The sequence below is a fragment of the Carex rostrata genome, chromosome 24, assembly GCF_964058835.1.
Source record: "Carex rostrata chromosome 24, lpCarRost1.2, whole genome shotgun sequence".
Classification (NCBI taxonomy): domain Eukaryota; kingdom Viridiplantae; phylum Streptophyta; class Magnoliopsida; order Poales; family Cyperaceae; genus Carex; species Carex rostrata.
This window is the reverse complement of record NC_135941.1, coordinates 3,988,374-4,005,708: the sequence shown is the minus strand read 5'-3', so window position 1 is coordinate 4,005,708 and position 17,335 is coordinate 3,988,374. Positions and strand designations below refer to the sequence as shown.

General features: G+C 35.7%; 1 protein-coding gene across 2 annotated transcripts; it reads left to right on the top strand.

Moving 5' to 3' along the window:
• The first annotated feature begins 5,101 nt into the window (after positions 1-5,101).
• On the top strand, positions 5,102-15,728 carry LOC144575381 (tryptophan synthase alpha chain-like). Of its 2 annotated transcripts, XM_078325495.1 has the most exons (10): positions 5,102-5,138; positions 5,234-5,447; positions 6,681-6,827; positions 6,931-6,996; positions 12,038-12,146; positions 13,122-13,198; positions 13,471-13,548; positions 14,440-14,517; positions 14,955-15,014; positions 15,568-15,728. In XM_078325495.1, exons 2-10 carry the CDS (start codon positions 5,280-5,282, stop codon positions 15,700-15,702), a joined length of 918 nt encoding a protein of 305 aa, XP_078181621.1. In that variant the 5' UTR covers positions 5,102-5,138; positions 5,234-5,279; the 3' UTR covers positions 15,703-15,728. The 2 variants fall into 2 exon arrangements, with proteins under 2 accessions (XP_078181621.1, XP_078181622.1); XM_078325496.1 differs by lacking the exon at positions 5,102-5,138 and having other exon boundaries at positions 5,219-5,447.
• Positions 15,729-17,335: the final 1,607 nt, after the last annotated feature.

The window sequence follows — 17,335 nt, the reverse complement described above, 5'->3', positions numbered from 1 at the left end:
TAGTTTGATGTACAATACCATTACCTCGTAAGAAGTCTTGCATTGCCCTGTTGGTGTATTCTGTGCCATTATCTAAGCGTAACACCTTCACTTTCTTCTCAAATTGGGTTTCCACCATCTTGTGAAAGGTCTTGAAACACTCCAAAACTCCCTCTTTACTCCTCAACAGGTACAGCCAAGTCATCCGGCTATAACAATCAATAAAGGTGACAAACCACCTTGAACCAGATAGAGAAGTAACTCTCGAGGGCCCCCAAACATCAGAATGAACAATATCAAAGCAAGAAAAACTTCTATTACCAAAAGAGGGATACATTGTTCTGGTGTGTTTAGCAAGCTCACATGCATCACATACTAGTTTAATCTTGCTACACTTAGAGTACAACTTGGGATACAACCTTCCAAGCACATTAAAAGATATATGGCCTAAACGGCAATGTAACAAAAACATCTCCAACTCTGGAGTCTCTGCCAAACAGGCTCTTGGGTCCAAAAACTCCCCTCCTTGCTTGAGTCGGTACAAGCCTTCACTCCTCTTGCCAATACCAATCACCCTTCCTGTCTTCAGCTCCTGCAACACAACATGAGTAGGAGACAGAGAAACAACACAGTTAAGATCATCTACCAATTGACTAACTGATAGGAGGTTATTAGTGAAGTTAGGAACATGAAAGACTGATGATAGCTGGAGGTCTGGAGTACATGTTACATCCCCAACTCCTGTTATCGAACAAAGCGAGCCATCGGCTGTTTGTACCTTTTCTCTCCCAGACATAGGCTTATAAGTTTTGAACATTGTTGAGTCAGGGGTCATATGCTTAGATGCCCTAGAGTCTACAATCCAGGACCGATCAAGGCTAGACTCGGCTATTAGAGCTTTTATAACAGTGCCAACAGGTCTAAATACAGTGGTAAGAAGAGAGGAAAGAATGTAACCGTCAACCCCAGATGGAGCAGAACTAGGTGAGGCACTGCTAGCTGAGGTAGTGGACAAGAGCCGAGCTGCAAGCTGGGTTACCAGTTGAGTCACCATATCATCAGTGCCTGAACCTAGCGTACTTGTGTTGTCAGCCACAAATGCCTTTTGGTATCCTCCACCACGTCCTGGTCCACGACCTCTACCTTGTCCTTTGCCACGACCACCATCACGACCTCGACCTCTAGCTGGTCTTCCATGTAAGTCCCAGCAAGTTTCTCGGGTGTGATTCTTCCTATGGCAGTGATCACAAACTTTGTCACCCTGAGAGAACACTGTGTGGGGCTGGCTCAACATAGCTGAACCCTCCTGCACTGGTAAGGATATCATTGCCTTCTTCCTTCTTTCCTCTTGAACCACTACTGCAAAGGCATCACGAAGAGCAGGTAGAGGATTCCTCTGCCAGAGACTCTATCGGATTTGCTCGAACTCAGAGTTGAGGCCAGCAAGGAAGCGAAAGGTCCTTCTTTTCTCCAACCAGTTTGTGAAGGCTAGGGCATCTACTGAACATGCCATTGCCAAAGGATCAAAGAAATCCATTTGCTCCCACATATTGTTCAATTCTGAGAAATACTCAGTCACACTCATTTCTTCCTGTATCAGACTGTCTGACTTATACTGGAGGTGATAGATCTGCTCATGGTTACCTTTTTAGAGTACATATCGGCCGCTCGATCCCACACTTGTCGAGCAGTGTTCAACATCATAAACTGACTTTGCAGTCTACCCTCCATCGAATTGACCAGCCATGACATAACTTGGCCATCGTCAGCCTCCCACTTTTGAAACTCAGGTTTTTCATCTAACTTCTCCTGTCCCACAGCTACTGGTTTCTTTACTGTACCAGTAACATACTCGGTTAGTCTCTGACCTTTCAAGTGCATAAGCATTTGTCTTGACCACAACAGATAATTCTCAACCCCATTCAATCTCACTGAGATGATCTGAGACGATTTAGAAAAGTTTTTGTCTTCTGCCATTTTTCCCTTTTTTTTTTTTTTTTTTAGAGGGTTGAGTAACGAAAAGAAAAAGAACGGCTCAGATGAGTTAACGAGAAGGGGAAACGGGAAATGAGTAACTAGTAGGGAAACGGCTCAGATCAGAGAAGGGTAATGAGAAGAGGAAACGCACGGCAGAGGACCGATCAGGGCGCGACACACTGCACAGAGAACGCAGAGAACGCAGCACACTGCACACTGACTCCGCGCGACTAGGCACGACAACACTCGCTGCGACTACGCTCTGGACTCGCTGCAACTACGCGCGACGGACGGGCTCTGAGCAGCGCTCACGCGATGCACGCAGCGGAGAGGAATGTCTCCCGCTCTGATACCATGAAGTTTACGATATTGAAAAAATGGAGATTTTTCATTGATTCAGCGTCTGTTTACATATACACACAATTTTACACTTTAGTCCCTATAACTATTATATTCACACTTTTACTTAAATATCCTTATTTAACAATACAATATCTAACAAAATATATTGATAAAAAAGAAAGAGTATAATTACAAGGTCCTAAATTTTTAACTCCTGCACTATACAAAGATATCCAATGATGATATCCAATAATCTAATTAGCCTTAATTAACTCGCAAAAATCGCCGCCAGAAGAGCACAATAATTAAGCACGTAATAATCGCGCAATCCATGATATGACACCGACAGCCGTATCATTATGCACTAGTGGGTGATAAGTTGGATTGACCCCGAAGTCCAGCCTCCAAGATAGTACCCTCATTTTTTTTTTGATTGAAGTTGAATTGCGCGGCCATCCCTCTCTAGAAGCCAATCGCATAGGGACAATCTCACATAATGTGGTCCTTGTTTATGTGATAGATAAGTCAAGTTACGTCACATCACCCGAATTAGTCATGTCATGTCACGTCATATTACGTCACATGGTCATGACCTGAATTCATATCACCCAAAGCATCTCAAATTTTGAGTATAGATTCGGACCATCATATTTGTTTTGGCATGAATATTAAAGAGGTCTCGTGCATTTATCTCAGATTGGATTGGTCCGAGATATGATTGGATGGTCTGGAACTAAACTCAAAATTTGAGTTCATAGGATCGGGACTCATCATGACCTTATTTCACCCGAAAGACCGAGACAATGCAAAATATCACATCTAATTATAACTAATTATTCATTTAGACTTACTGTTTTTCCGAGTCATAATAGATTCATGCGGTACGCCGTATATGTGCTATCAAAGACAAAGCTAAGTTTGAAAATCAATCATATATAATTTTCATATTACATATGGAGAATTTTATAGTACCCGTAGCATTTGCTCTGAATGGCGCTCGACATGGATGGGTCCATGTGACATGGCACCCAGATGCTATTGTCCCATTCATCATGGCTTGCTTTAAAAAAATATTTTGTTCATCTTGTTAGTCTGTTTGAACTGTTATTTGTAATAATATGGGGTGTTCCCATGATTCCACTGTTGCTGGTACATTGTTTGTTGGCACAGTGACTGTTTTTTCTGTTTTGGCACAAGATTTAGTGCTACTGTTGCTTTGGGTTTTTAGGGGTAGTTTTGTATTTTTCTTACTCAAGACTGTGTTATTGACTGGCTTTTTATTATAATGGACGGGCTTTTAGCCTATTTTTCAAAAAAAAAAAAAATGGCCACGGATCTGAGACGAAGAATTAAATGAATCAGGGGACTTGCCAACTTTGTTGTTTCAGCACTCAATTCTTCTCATCTACCCTGTTTATGATTTCATCAGATAAAATGAAGACAAATAAAGCCTGTACATCACCCAACAGTTCGTTTGCAGAAAAAAAAAAGCTATAATAAAGAAGTGCATTATTCAAAGTATTACTCAAATATATTCAAAAACTTGAACAAATCACAAATAATAAGTTATCCAAATACAAAATTATCTCATGTTTCAAATCCGAACGATCTGTAATCTGGATCGACCATAAACTACATACTACTGGAAGTAGGATATGCACAAAAAACTCATGACTCGTAACTCGTTCAGAATCAATTCGGGTTCAACTCGCCAACAATTTGGGTTGAAACTGACTCGAGTACAGACTCGGTTGACTCATAAGTTAAATCCGAGTTGCCCCCAACTCGGTTGGACTTGGACCAGACCCTAATCCTATATTCTTAATTTCGCATCCACCATTCCCTTTTCCTATTTCCCACAATTTCACAGTAATCGTCACTTCTCTAACCCTAATCTCCATTCCCTATTTCGTGTCGGCCTCCCCACATCAGCCTAGCCTCCACCCTCTAGCCTCTCAGGCTCCCAGCATTTGCGATCGCCGTCTGCATCTGCTCAGGCTCACGGGTCCCAGTCTCACTTTGACTTCACCCTTGCCAATTGATACGGTGGTACTGATTGAACTTCACTTCACGTTTTCACCAAGACTATTGGAGCAATTTCGGATAAGCCCCTCTAGTCTCTCCTCTCTAGTTTCTGCTAGTTCCTTGCAATTAGCCACTATAATTAATTCCTTTTGTTAGTAAATCAACCTACTTTGGTAGTAATTACTTGATTTTAGATGACTGGTTCAGTCGGCTTGATATTTTATAAACTATGTACTATCTCTTGAGTCACGAGTCGATTCGAGTTAACTCGAATTGCACGCGAGTTGAATTTTCTGATTCGATTCTGAATTAACAATTCTGACTCAGTGTGTGCAGAATTGAATCATCCAAGAATAGATCATGCTGATATCGTACCGGCCAACACATTGTTCAATTTTTCTTAGGTAACAAATGAACAGACCTCATCATGATAAGTGTCTCTTTATATGTGCATACTATAAAGAAGCACCAACAAATGATTAGTAACCAAAGAACTAATTAAATTTATAATCTTTGTAACACTAATAATTTGAAATGAACTCAATTTGTTTGGTTCTCTTCAGAGCACTGAAAGAGACCTGTATGACAAAAAGAAAATACAAATATTACTGTAAGTCTGTAACACTAATAATTTGAAAGAGACCGTTGGTATACTGTAGGGAGCACTGTAGCAGTAGTGAGCACAGCTTATTCTACAGTATCCTTCGGATGAATGATTAGATGCATAGATAGAGTACATATAAATAATCATACTAAGACCAAAATTTAGAAGAGAGAAGTACCACTCTGCTAGACTGCTACCATCATATGCGAAAGTATAATTTTTTTTTTCAATCTGGATTCTACAATATAAAAAACTAAATTTTCTATTTTTTAATTTACTACTATCAAAGCTTACAACTCTGCGCAGCATTTTCTAGAGTTGGGAATTTCAGGGTAGGCATTTTTTCAATCAGATGGCTTTCACGCTCAATTCCGCCTTTTACGGGCTCCCTCCGAAAAGAGTCTCCATGCCTCCCTCCTTAATAAGGTTCAAATCTTCTACTACTGCAAGGCATTCTCTCAAAGTCGCTCAGACAAGGAGCATCTCTGAAACCTTCTCCAAGCTCAAAGAGCAAGGCAAGGTTAGCATTTCTCTCTTTTCTAGCTTTCTTTCTCAGTTTGTTGATAGAAATAATAAGATCATGGAGGTAGTGTACTAAAAGGGGTAATTAAGTTAGTAAGTACGTTGTAATTGGAATTTTATGAACTGTACCGTACTACCGTGGGATGACAAAATTAAATTATGGATATCAGAACTTGTTATTAACGCAGGAAATTCTTCATAACTTCGTCCAGTTTGAAAACGCGTTCTTTCAAAAGTCTGAATTAAAATCTTGAGCGGCCGCAACTTCCTTGGACTAAAAATTACAAGTTGAGTTACAAAAAGAGTTAAGACGATACTGCATTACCTATTTTTAGAAACTTAATTAGAACACAAAATTAATTCAGAATCTATAAATCCAAAAAAAAAAAGTAAATATAATTTAAATCTTACAGTTTTTAAGTGACGGCATCATTAAGTGGAAGCAAAATACTGATCTTCAATGACTATCGCCCAGACGTGATAATGAAGACTTTAGACGTTTTTCTTTTACTTCTCTTTCAATAAAATAATTGGACAAAGTTTTCAGGATATGATGTGTCCAAATGAGAGAATAAGTATTTAAAAGTTATTGAAGAATAAAGATCTTTGCCTCAGATATCACTCGGGCCGCCAGACCTTGGGGCGCTTCATATATTATATGGGCCGCCCGTCCCTCTGGCGCCTCATTTGGTATTTTGGGCCGCCCGAGGCTCAGGCGGTCAGGGCAGAAATAAAAAAAAAACGGTACACAGGGGCCTTTTTAAAATTAAGTAGTTTTTTAGGGATATTAATAAAAATGGCCGAATAATATAACATCCAAATGTATAGCTGTCACACTAATTAGGTAACTAGCTGGATATTAGCAATGACTAGTAAATCTTGTAATTAAGACACAATTAGAATACAGATTATAATCACTATAAATTAGGAAACAGCCTAACGGCTAGTAGAAATTTAGCCTATAAATAGTCATGTACAGACATTGTAAAAGAAACAACAATCAATATACAGTATTTTTCATATTGATCTCTCTAAATTTTATAAAAATTCTAAGGAAATTTTTGGAATTAGTATATTTTATAATTAGCAATCTGGATTTTTTTCATCAAAAATTACTCATGTCTATTCATTAATTTATGTAAATAAAATTGCTGCACAATAATAACATAGGCCATATAATTAAATAAAAACTAACATTTGTATCTCCATCTTCACCATCTATATATTACAGGTTGCACTTATCCCTTTTATATCTGCTGGCGACCCTAATTTGGCCACCACTTCAAAAGCACTTAAGGTTCTAGACTCTTGTGGTTCGGATTTGATTGAATTGGGCATGCCATACTCCGACCCAATACTTGATGGTCCTGTTATTCAGGTTCTATATCCTCCAATAGTCCCTTTCATTATTCTGACAAAATGAATTGTGTTATAATCAAATTTGTGTTTATTATTTTCTGCTGTATACAATAATATTTCAGGCAGCTTGCGTGCGTGCCCTAGCAAAAGGAACGAATTTTGATTCAGTCATTTCCATGCTGAGAGAGGTAAATCTGTTGGATCATTAATCTAATTATGTGGAGCTTATACAACATAGCACAAAGAAAAAAATCTCAAATAGAGTAAAAAGACTTAAACTGAGTAAGCAATTTATTAAACACCAAAATCAAGTACTACAACCATGGTCCGCAGAGAGATCTAGCCTCTCATGGATGCGGAAACCATAGAAGAGGTAAGGGAATACATAATAAATCGACTAAAAGAAAGAATAAAGAAGGGGTTACACCAATCTCTAAGCTTCATTCGTCTTCTCCACCATCTTCGCCTTAGACTCTCTAGACTGTATCAGTGAGCATCGTATATGATAAGTAGGTATATTGTACATGATTAACAAGCTGCGTCTATATAGTACTAACATACATGGTTAATATATAGACCATAATTGTGTCAGATCTTAAAAAAAAAAGGCACTGAAAATAGTGATTTCTACACGGTTAAAGTAACTGTGTATAATAACAAGCGTTATATAACAGTTTCTACAAGACATCTTTGTTTGATTTTGGTAACCATACACGGATTCTTGTTTTAAACCATGTATGTTATTATTTTTTTTAAAACGATTTATAATTGGCTAGCATCTATATTTGCTAGCCATTAAACATACAATATTACACATCCATAATTCAATAAATATTCAACATTCATAACAGCATTCAGAAATCAATCATATTCATTCAACATTTAACAAACAATAAATAAAATTAAATATTTTATACTCAACAAATAGAAAACAGTATTTCAATTGTTAATTTAACATACTTTCATTCTTAGATTTCAACATACATATACGCATGTTTTGCTGGAGCCCATTCCAAATAAAAAATGATGTAAAAAAAAACTAAAAATCAAGGAAAAATAATATCTCAGAGCAACTTTTTTATATGTGATTACTGCCAATTTTTCGGTGATGCCCACAAGAAAGTCGAAATCTAAGAATGAAAAAGAACCTTATAAAAGCAAAACCTATCTAGCATTACATATGTCATGTTTTGCTTTTGGCTCTCGATCATAATCAAGAAGTGTCATTGGTTTCAACATTTGTACTCTGTCATAATTTGCAAAGTATTCAACATTTATATTAGCTATTTTAACCAAAAACAGACAACTGTGCCACATCACAAAATATTAATAGCATATTTGCATGTATAATATAAAGACAAAAAAGGATTAAGTAACAATTAGAATTTTATCCAAAAAAAGATAACCGGCAAATTAAACACATGCATTTAATTAACTAGTACATGAATTGTATAATCGCCTCCACACGAGACCTACTGAAATTGTGTGATCAACTGTACAATTGACCAATCCAACTCCCTATAAGGAGGAAACACTAGCTTATATATACATGTTTTCAGGAGGTTCAAAATGAGCATTGGTCAGATTATATGTCATAAAATTCTGCAATTCACCTGTGCCGAGCATCAATATTTGTACCAATCTCCTTACCAAAGGATCGAAGTTCCAGTACATGACCTTCACCATCTCGAGATTTCTCTACTAGGAGATGCTGCAACCAGCGGGATTCGATTATGCATAAAAATACTAGGGAGGTCTTCATGCTCATAACAAACTTGCAACCAATAACCAGTTAATAACTAAGGAGATCTTTGCTTAACCTTGAAATTAAAAATACTAAGGTGAGAAAAATAGTATTATTTGGAAAAGAACTTACACAGTTCTTATATTATGTTGTAGAAATGCAAGCTTCTTCAACTTTGGTGAACTTTTAGGATCCATGTTTCCTTTTGATAAAATGAAAATAAAAAAGATAGAAACAATAAGATCCATGAAAGCCTACAATATTGGGTGTTCTAGTGGCATAATGAGGAAAATCCTGATAGCTAATAATATTTATAACTCAGATTTCTATACGAGTCAGATTACAAGTGCATAATTCTATCAAGTAGTATAATTGATTGTCGATCTACATGGAATTATTGTTTTAGAGTCTTGAGCGATCAGATCTCAACATTTCCAAAGGCTAAACAAAATATGGAATTTAGAGTTGTTGGTTTGATCTTTGGATTTGGCGAAAATTAAAAGTATTTAGTAAATAAGATGATAGGGTGAACTCTTAGGGTTTTAGCTTACCATGGTTACTCAATTCATTTCAATAAGGTCTTATTTGGTATTTGGAATTTCATATGTTGTTTGAAGGTTTCTAATCCAATTTAGTGACTATCGCTCTTGCATCGACATAGTCACTCTACCTATCAAGAGATCTAGCTAAGCCTTGTCTTAATTGGTGCAAGGAGTTATGTGACTAAGGCCAAATATTTCGGACTTCACTTAACTAGATTTTTGGCCCTACTTTCTGGTTTTATTGGTGTCCTCATGGTGAGACAAGACAATACAATATTTGTCTACAGATGACAAGACTTCCATGTGTATTTTTGTTGGTCCAGCTAATGGTATTCCGGCTAAGGTTTCCACCACTAATATAGTATTTTTATTCTCGTTATCCTAACTCAGTTAGCCTAATTGTGTCTAACTTCCACGTGTAGCCATCACCATGGCGGACTAGAACTAACAAAAGAAATCAAGGATGAACATAAAGCACAAAAGTAATAAAAACAAAAAACAAAAGCAATTACAAATACCAAATAAAATTATATTAAAATTTCATGAGTAACAAGGTTTACTGCCAACTCTAAGGATCAGAATTAAGCAAGGAATGACATGCTTACAACAAAGAGATAAGAGAAAGACACAACCATACAATATGATACCCTCCTACTTGATCTCAATGCATTCCACTCTCTTACTTAACAAATAAAGCTTAAGAGATCTAAAGATAGTCCAAAGATGTATTCTCCTTCTATCCAGGAGTCTTAAATAGGAGTCTTGGGACATCTATAGATGATTGGAGTTCAAGGAATCTGATCAAGAGACAGTTGTCACATATTTAAACGAAAAGTCGCATCTAATACGGTCCGTATTCACCTCTTTGAAATTAGGCGCTTCAAGACTTAATGTGTATTCCATCCATCTCTGGTTCGTATTGGACTGCTGGGTCTATATTGGCTGGTATAGATTGTAACAGTGGCCCCTCGTTGGTTCATCAATATCCAGATTGTTGTGATTCTTGCTTCAATTGATGTAACATAGCCTCAAATCATGTTTCCTGCAATAAAACATAAAGAATGCAACTGTAAACAATTTCTCGTGCTAAATAATCATAAAAGTGAGATATTCAAGTAAAATCTAAGCCAAAAATATATGTAATTTGTGATATGTTTGACCGTCATCATGGCAAAACTATTGTTGGCAGTTCCTAAATTTGAAAATAAACACAAGGTCAGAATTAAGTCTTGCTTTGAATTTGGTACCTTTTATTCATTTGGTACATTCCATTTATAATTTTGTTATTTTAATTTGGTACCTAAGATCTAACAAAATTCAAATTACCAAAAAAATTAAAATCATGAGGAGCATACCAAGTGTAGACTGCACTTGAAATGCAACTCCAGAAGATGAACATTTTTAATTTTCTGGAAAAGTAGTCATCCCCTCCAAGGAAGCTTGTGTTTGGGAATCCCTCATATTCATGTTAAGGAAGGGTAGATAGGTCCACATGTTGTCTCACCTCTTAGACAACGGCGCACATACATACGTCCATAATGTTATTTGATTCATATTTTTTAATTTTTAATTAAAGAATATTAAAATAATCAAATGTACATATACAAATTTTACACATATAGAGATTTACATGAACATAATGAATCAAATAACATATTTGCATAATGATTTAACAAACAACAAACATAATTTACGTTGTCAGATCGATTGCCATAAAAGATGTTTGCTAGTTATTGAATTGATGGAAGAAAAGAAGAGGATGACAGTCAATCGCAAATTTGAGACTCCAAATATTGATATAGATCATTTTCCTAGTTGCCCTTCATGGTTCTTTAAATTTGGAAATGGGTTAAAGAATTAGAAAGGGAAAATATAAAGAAGGACAGAGCTCAACTATTTAAGTGCTCTTGCGGAATGACATGTCATCCACTTCCTCCACGCCGATCAATTCAAGATATATACATCACTAGCCTTCTCCTTTACGAGTGTAAAACAATCAACCAATTCAATGTGAAGTCAAGATTTAGCTCATCATTAGTTTCAAACATCATCATGATATATGGCATCCAAAACTAATGTTGAGCTAAATCCTCACACCGTGAGATAAGAGAGAAAATTGAAGATGATCGATAAGATCCTAAAAGAGAAAATGCAGTCCCTTGAGAGGGTCAGGTTTTAAATTTGATTTAAGGGGCAGAAGGTGAAAAGGCGTGCATAGTGAGGGGCGTCCCTTCAAGAAATTAATTTTGAGCAGTGTTGATTGAGAAAACGAGAACAAAGACTCCAACGGTTTAAAAGTACAAATCTATATTTGGAGATTGGTGCTAATCATACACAGCCTTTCACTAACTAACCGTGTACGATTTTATATGATCATGCATGGTTTAGTATTAACAAACTGTGTACAAATATTGATGATTGGGTTTTAAATGACTGTGTGTATGAGTTTTTTTTTTCATGCAAGCGCCTGTATATATTGTTAATGTGGAATTTTTTTTGCATCCGTGTATGATATATCGTGTATGGTCGAGTTTTTTGTACTAGTGTGTAGCTCACTCTTCAGTTTTGTATTGGTACTTTCTGTGATTTTTATTTGGATGATTACAGGTACATATGGGATGTAAGAAAGTAATAAATAAAGTAATAATACTCTTTTATATGTATGAGTACCGGTTAAAAAATCGTAACTGCTGCATGTGCCTCTACTAAACTATATATAAATAATGCATGCCTTATCATTAAGACGCTTGACGTACCAATTTGTGCAGGAAGCATATGTTCTCCTCCCTTCTTCCTTAAAATGGACTTTTTTTAATGGAACTTGGGGAGGAGTCAAGTAGTATATATATATATATATTGAAAGGATTTTGAGTGATGTACTTTTTTTCTTTCTTATTTGTTATGTAATGTTTTCTGTAATGTTAATCAAACTATTCATAATAGGTTGTACCAGAGCTATCATGTCCAATAGCCCTTTTCACATACTACAATCCTATTTTGAAGCGTGGTGTGGAGAGGTTCATGACTATTGTTAGAGGTGTCGGCATTCATGGTAGTCTCTTATTGTGATGCCTACAAAATATTACTATTTTTGTTTTCATAGTTTTCATTAAGGCAATTTGCAGAAATGGTACTATGTAATAGTATTTGCTAGTATTGCCCTTTTGTTGTTGCATTGTTTTGAGATATTGACACATGTTTCCTGTTGTTTGGCATTAGTATTGTTAGCTTAATTATAATAACAAAAAAAAACAATCAAATATTGAAGCTAACTTTAAGTCATTTTGATTTGATTTGATTTTTTTTGTACTTTTTATAAGTTGCATTAGTCATGCCTGATATTTTTGTGAGTAAATTTGTAGTTCTATCATGTTGACTATTTTATTTTATATCCTTAATACTGACTATATTAAACAATAACTAATGACTGGGCTTTTTCTAACAAAATGCTTTGTGCAAACATTAAGGTCGTGTTTGGTTGTGTAGTAAGAAGTGGAGTAAAATCCTTACTCCACGCTTAAGGATCTAAACGAGAAGTAAAATAGGAGTAAGAGGTGAGTTAATCCGGAGTAAGTTACTCCTCTTTTTCAAGAGGATTAACTTGCTCCACACTTACTCTACTTGTAGAGCTCACTGACATAGGCTTGAGTTCATTTTCTAATATCTTACTCCTTCATATGAATTAATTTAATCCATGACTTATAAATTACCAAATAAGATGTAAAATATGAAGAGTAAGGTGGAGTAAGCAATTTAAACATCATTACTTTACTCGATAACAAAACATTACCTAAAAGTGTAAAATTTCTTTTCTATTCTAAGAACCTTTTAATGTAAATGTAGGGGCTTACAAAAGGAACTCTTTTCAAAATCTTACCGGCATCACTATGTTATATGTTTCACCAGATTAGTGGTACATTCCAGATCTGGTTTGCACTGTAATTGCACTGTAATTCTAGTCTGGGTGGTATCGGTGCTGTTGTAAGCCTTCTGATGATGATGAAATGGTTGTATGGTGTTGGTGCAGGTCTTGTCGTACCAGATGTTCCTTTCGAGGAAACTGAAATTCTAAAGAGTGAAGCTGCTAGACATGGCATTGAGCTGGTACCATTTTTATCTGTCTTATGTATTTCTCATCATTCCAGTACTGAACTTGTTGAACTGACTACTGAGGTACTAATAGTAGCATGTCAGTTCAACCTGATTTATTCATAGAAGGCTTACCTACTCTGAGTTGAGAGAGAGAAATAAAACAATCTGAATGTCACTATTACATTAATACCTGCCAGCTTATAATAATCCTCTTGTAATGACTTAATTATTATCTTTTTCTTCTTGGAGATTTTTTTTGTCTGAGTTTTGATCTACCTTATTAGGTTCAACTTACTACACCAACCACACCCACAGAGAGAATGAAGGCTATCGCAGATGCCTCTGAAGGCTTTATTTATCTTGTAAATCATCTTACCTGTCTAATGTTATTCTAATTATTTGACCATAATATTTATGCACTCTAAAAAATATATATATATATATATTTATGATCCTGAATCTTCATTGCCTTTGCATTTAAGGAAACAAATCTGCTGCGATCCGAAGTTAGGAAACAATAACCTTGAAATTCCTGCTTTTGTCGAATCCAACTGTCCAACTTTTTCTGTGCATGGATCTCAAAATAGCTAGTTTTTTCTGTGCACACATCTCAAAACAATTCGACAGTTGGATTTGGGAAAGAAGAGATTTCAGGATACTGTTCACATGTGAAGGATTGCAGCAGATTCGGATCCTGCATTTAATGCAGTATTTCTTATACTTGTGAGTAACCCAAATTGATAGTCTGCCCCTATGAATATGTTCTCCACTGGACCTCACTGTCTAACCACTCAATACAACAAAAATCATTGATATCTCTTTGTTTTATTATGGAACCAGGGAGTTGGATGATGCCGAATTGGAAGTTCCTTGAATGAAAAACTTAGCAGTATTAGTTTTTAGAAATGATAATGGGTTTATCTGGCAAAAGTCCAATATTCTTTAATTTACTACATTTTTTTACAGCGAAATCATTTAACACCATAATGCCATGTATATACTAGCATGTGCAAGCTAGTCTCTACCCATGCTGGTCTCTACTATTAAATTTGATACCTACCGGTACTTACAATGAATATCTGGTGCAGTTATAATCAAATAGCTGGTACAGCTATTTTTTTGGCTCACATACCCTTTGCACAAGGGGGACAACTAAGCATGTATATGTAGTTCTCCATTAAAGACTAAATTTATTTTCTTGTTACTGGATTGATTTATGAAAATTTGGATTAAAATCTTAACTTACCATGTAGGTGAGTTCAGTTGGGGTTACGGGTGCACGCGCATCTGTAAGTGAGCGCGTTCAATCCCTTCTTCAGGAGATTAAAAAGGTTTCACCTTTTTATCACTGTTTTTGGTTGCTTATACAAAAAGAAGTTTCATGTTTGACTCAACAAATGTTCAAATGTCATGTTCACATGAAAAACTATGTACTGCTCCCCACAAAATATACTAACTGTCACCTGTAGGCTCCCATGTCCCAATTTCTTCAAAGCACCAAACTCTTTTTGCGGGTGCTTGTTCATAAAAGTGCCTTTTCTGTTATAACTTGTTTCATTTTGTTGCACGGGAGCACAAAGTATTGGGGACAATTTTTTTATTTGACAAAAATTTGCAAGTGCAAATCTTCTGTTATAATCAAGCTCATAATTAATCAAAAAAAATTATGCTCATATGATTCTATATCTTCTAAACGTTTTCTTTTCTTGCTTTAATTTCTTTCCAATTATTTTTGAATCTCTAAAGTCTTCTCTTTTAGTGTTGATAGACAACAAGCAAACCTGTTTCAGTTGGATTTGGCATATCAAAGCCGGAGCATGTACAGCAGGTAAAACCACACTGAATTATTTAGTTAATCCATAATCACGAGTTCAATATACCAGTATTGGATAAGGGCACGACCCTTATTCTTCTTCTTCTTCAAAGTCTTTATTCTCAAACAAGTTGGAGTAGGCTAGAAATCAAACCTAACTGGAATCAACAACACAGGGACTTCCCACGAGGTCACCCATCCTAATACTACTTTTGGCCAATTCATGAGGGTTTCATTTCTATAAAGAGGCTGTTTTTTTACCGCTAGCTCGCCAAGCCTATTACAAACTCTCCTCCTTTTTTCTGACTTGGGACAGGTTGTGTAGAAACTACACAGACGGAGTTGGCACGACCCTTATTGTTACTAAAAAAAATTTATACCAGTATTGAATTAGTTCCACTGAAGTACATATTTTAGACTTCCCTATTCAGTTACTAAATGACAGTTCCTCTTTGTTTGCTTTTCTGTATATACCATTCCTCTTTTGCGTACGTCTACCATATCCTTTTTTTCATAGTATATAATATGTTTTGCTCACATGTGCATTGAAATTGGTGTAAAATTACAGATAGCTGAATGGGGTGCTGATGGAGTGATAGTTGGCAGTGCACTGGTGAGGTTACTTGGTGAATCGACCTCTCCGGAAGAGGGATTAAAAGAGCTTGAGAAATTCTTTAAGTCCCTTAAGGCCGCGCTTCCATGATAATAAAAACGTTTATTTTGTTTGATATTTATTGGAATGAATTGTTGAGTCAGTAATAAATGTTATTTTATCTGAATTTGGAGACATGCACAGGAATAAGATGCCTTTCTTTTTTTGAATAAAAGCATTCAAGCCCAGTTTATTACTAAAACATGCAATTACAAAATCCTAACAATGAACAAAATACTTCTAAAGTACCCAAAAAGGAAGCCCCAATTTGCAAGCAAAAATCATTAGTCTCAGAACTCACTCTGCATTGACAGAGCTTGATATCAGCTCAACTGTACCAGCTCAAGTCTTGTATTATCCCCAATGTTATCATTGACAGTAGGGCCTTTCTTTATGGTGTGGAGTATCTGGTATTTAGTTCATCAGCTGATGTTTTACCGTTGTAGGGATATTCTCCTTTTGGTCTTTCATTGTGTTGATTACAAAGCTGGTAACTTATAATTTATCCAATTTATTTCATTTCGGTTGCTTCCGTGTCTTCTGATCTCTAATGGCTTCCTTGCCCTGAAGGGTCCACAGTCCGACACCTGTATATAGTACGACACCGTCTAGTATCTATATATCCAAACCTTTTGTCAGAGATATATGTTGGATACTTGGATGTGCAGTAACTTCTCTGACATTGTCATATGTGATACCTCTTGACACGCTAGAGACATGGTGTAATGCATTTGGAAGATTATGTTGCAGTTCCGAACTTCCGATAGCAGGATTGACGGGATGTCACTTAATTTCTTATATGCTCTGAAACTCTGTTTCAATTTCTTATTTGTTTCTCAACTATCCCTTAAATGTATTATATATGCCTTCCGACTCTTAGATTTTTATTCTCATTTGTCCCCCAGGCTAATAATAATCGATTTACCATAGTTAGCAGATACCAAATTAATATTTTATATTTAACTGAGTAAAAGTTGACAAAATCTCTTCTTCCTCTCATGTGTGCGTCGTAGCAAGAAAAATAAAAAAAAACAAACGTCTTCTCAATCGTATATTTGTATTGTTAGTGCGTCCAATATAATTAGCTGCATAGATGCATAAATGCTGTTGCAACAGTATTGTGAGTGCATCCAATATAATTCTAAAAGTTTGAAGCCTATCCGATAGGATTTACATATAAAATTTATAATTTTAATGATTGTATGTGCATCCAATATGATTCAACAGTACTTGATGAGTGATGCATTTACATGCAAAATTTATAATTTTTTGAATTTATTTAATATCAAGTCAAGTGGTCAAATGTGGAGTTTCTTAAGTTAATTTTAATGCATTTATTTTTCATCAGTTTTGACCGGTTAACACTAAAATAATTCATAAATTTTGTATGTAAATGCATCACACATGAAGTAAGTCGGACACTAATGTCATGCTAGTCGGACTCATTATTGCAAAATATTATTACTGCACGCTCAACCTGCCATTTCTAAATGACTATTTTTGTAGCACCGAACTACCGAAGTTAGTGAACCAGATTATAACTACCTCAGTTAACAACTCTCAAGTCTTTATACCTATAAAATGAAAATCTATCAAATTTTTAACTTTTTACATTTGACACTGGTTGACAAGTGCAACTCTTTATATCTAAAAAAGTCTGCAAAATAGGAGCAAGAAAAAAAAG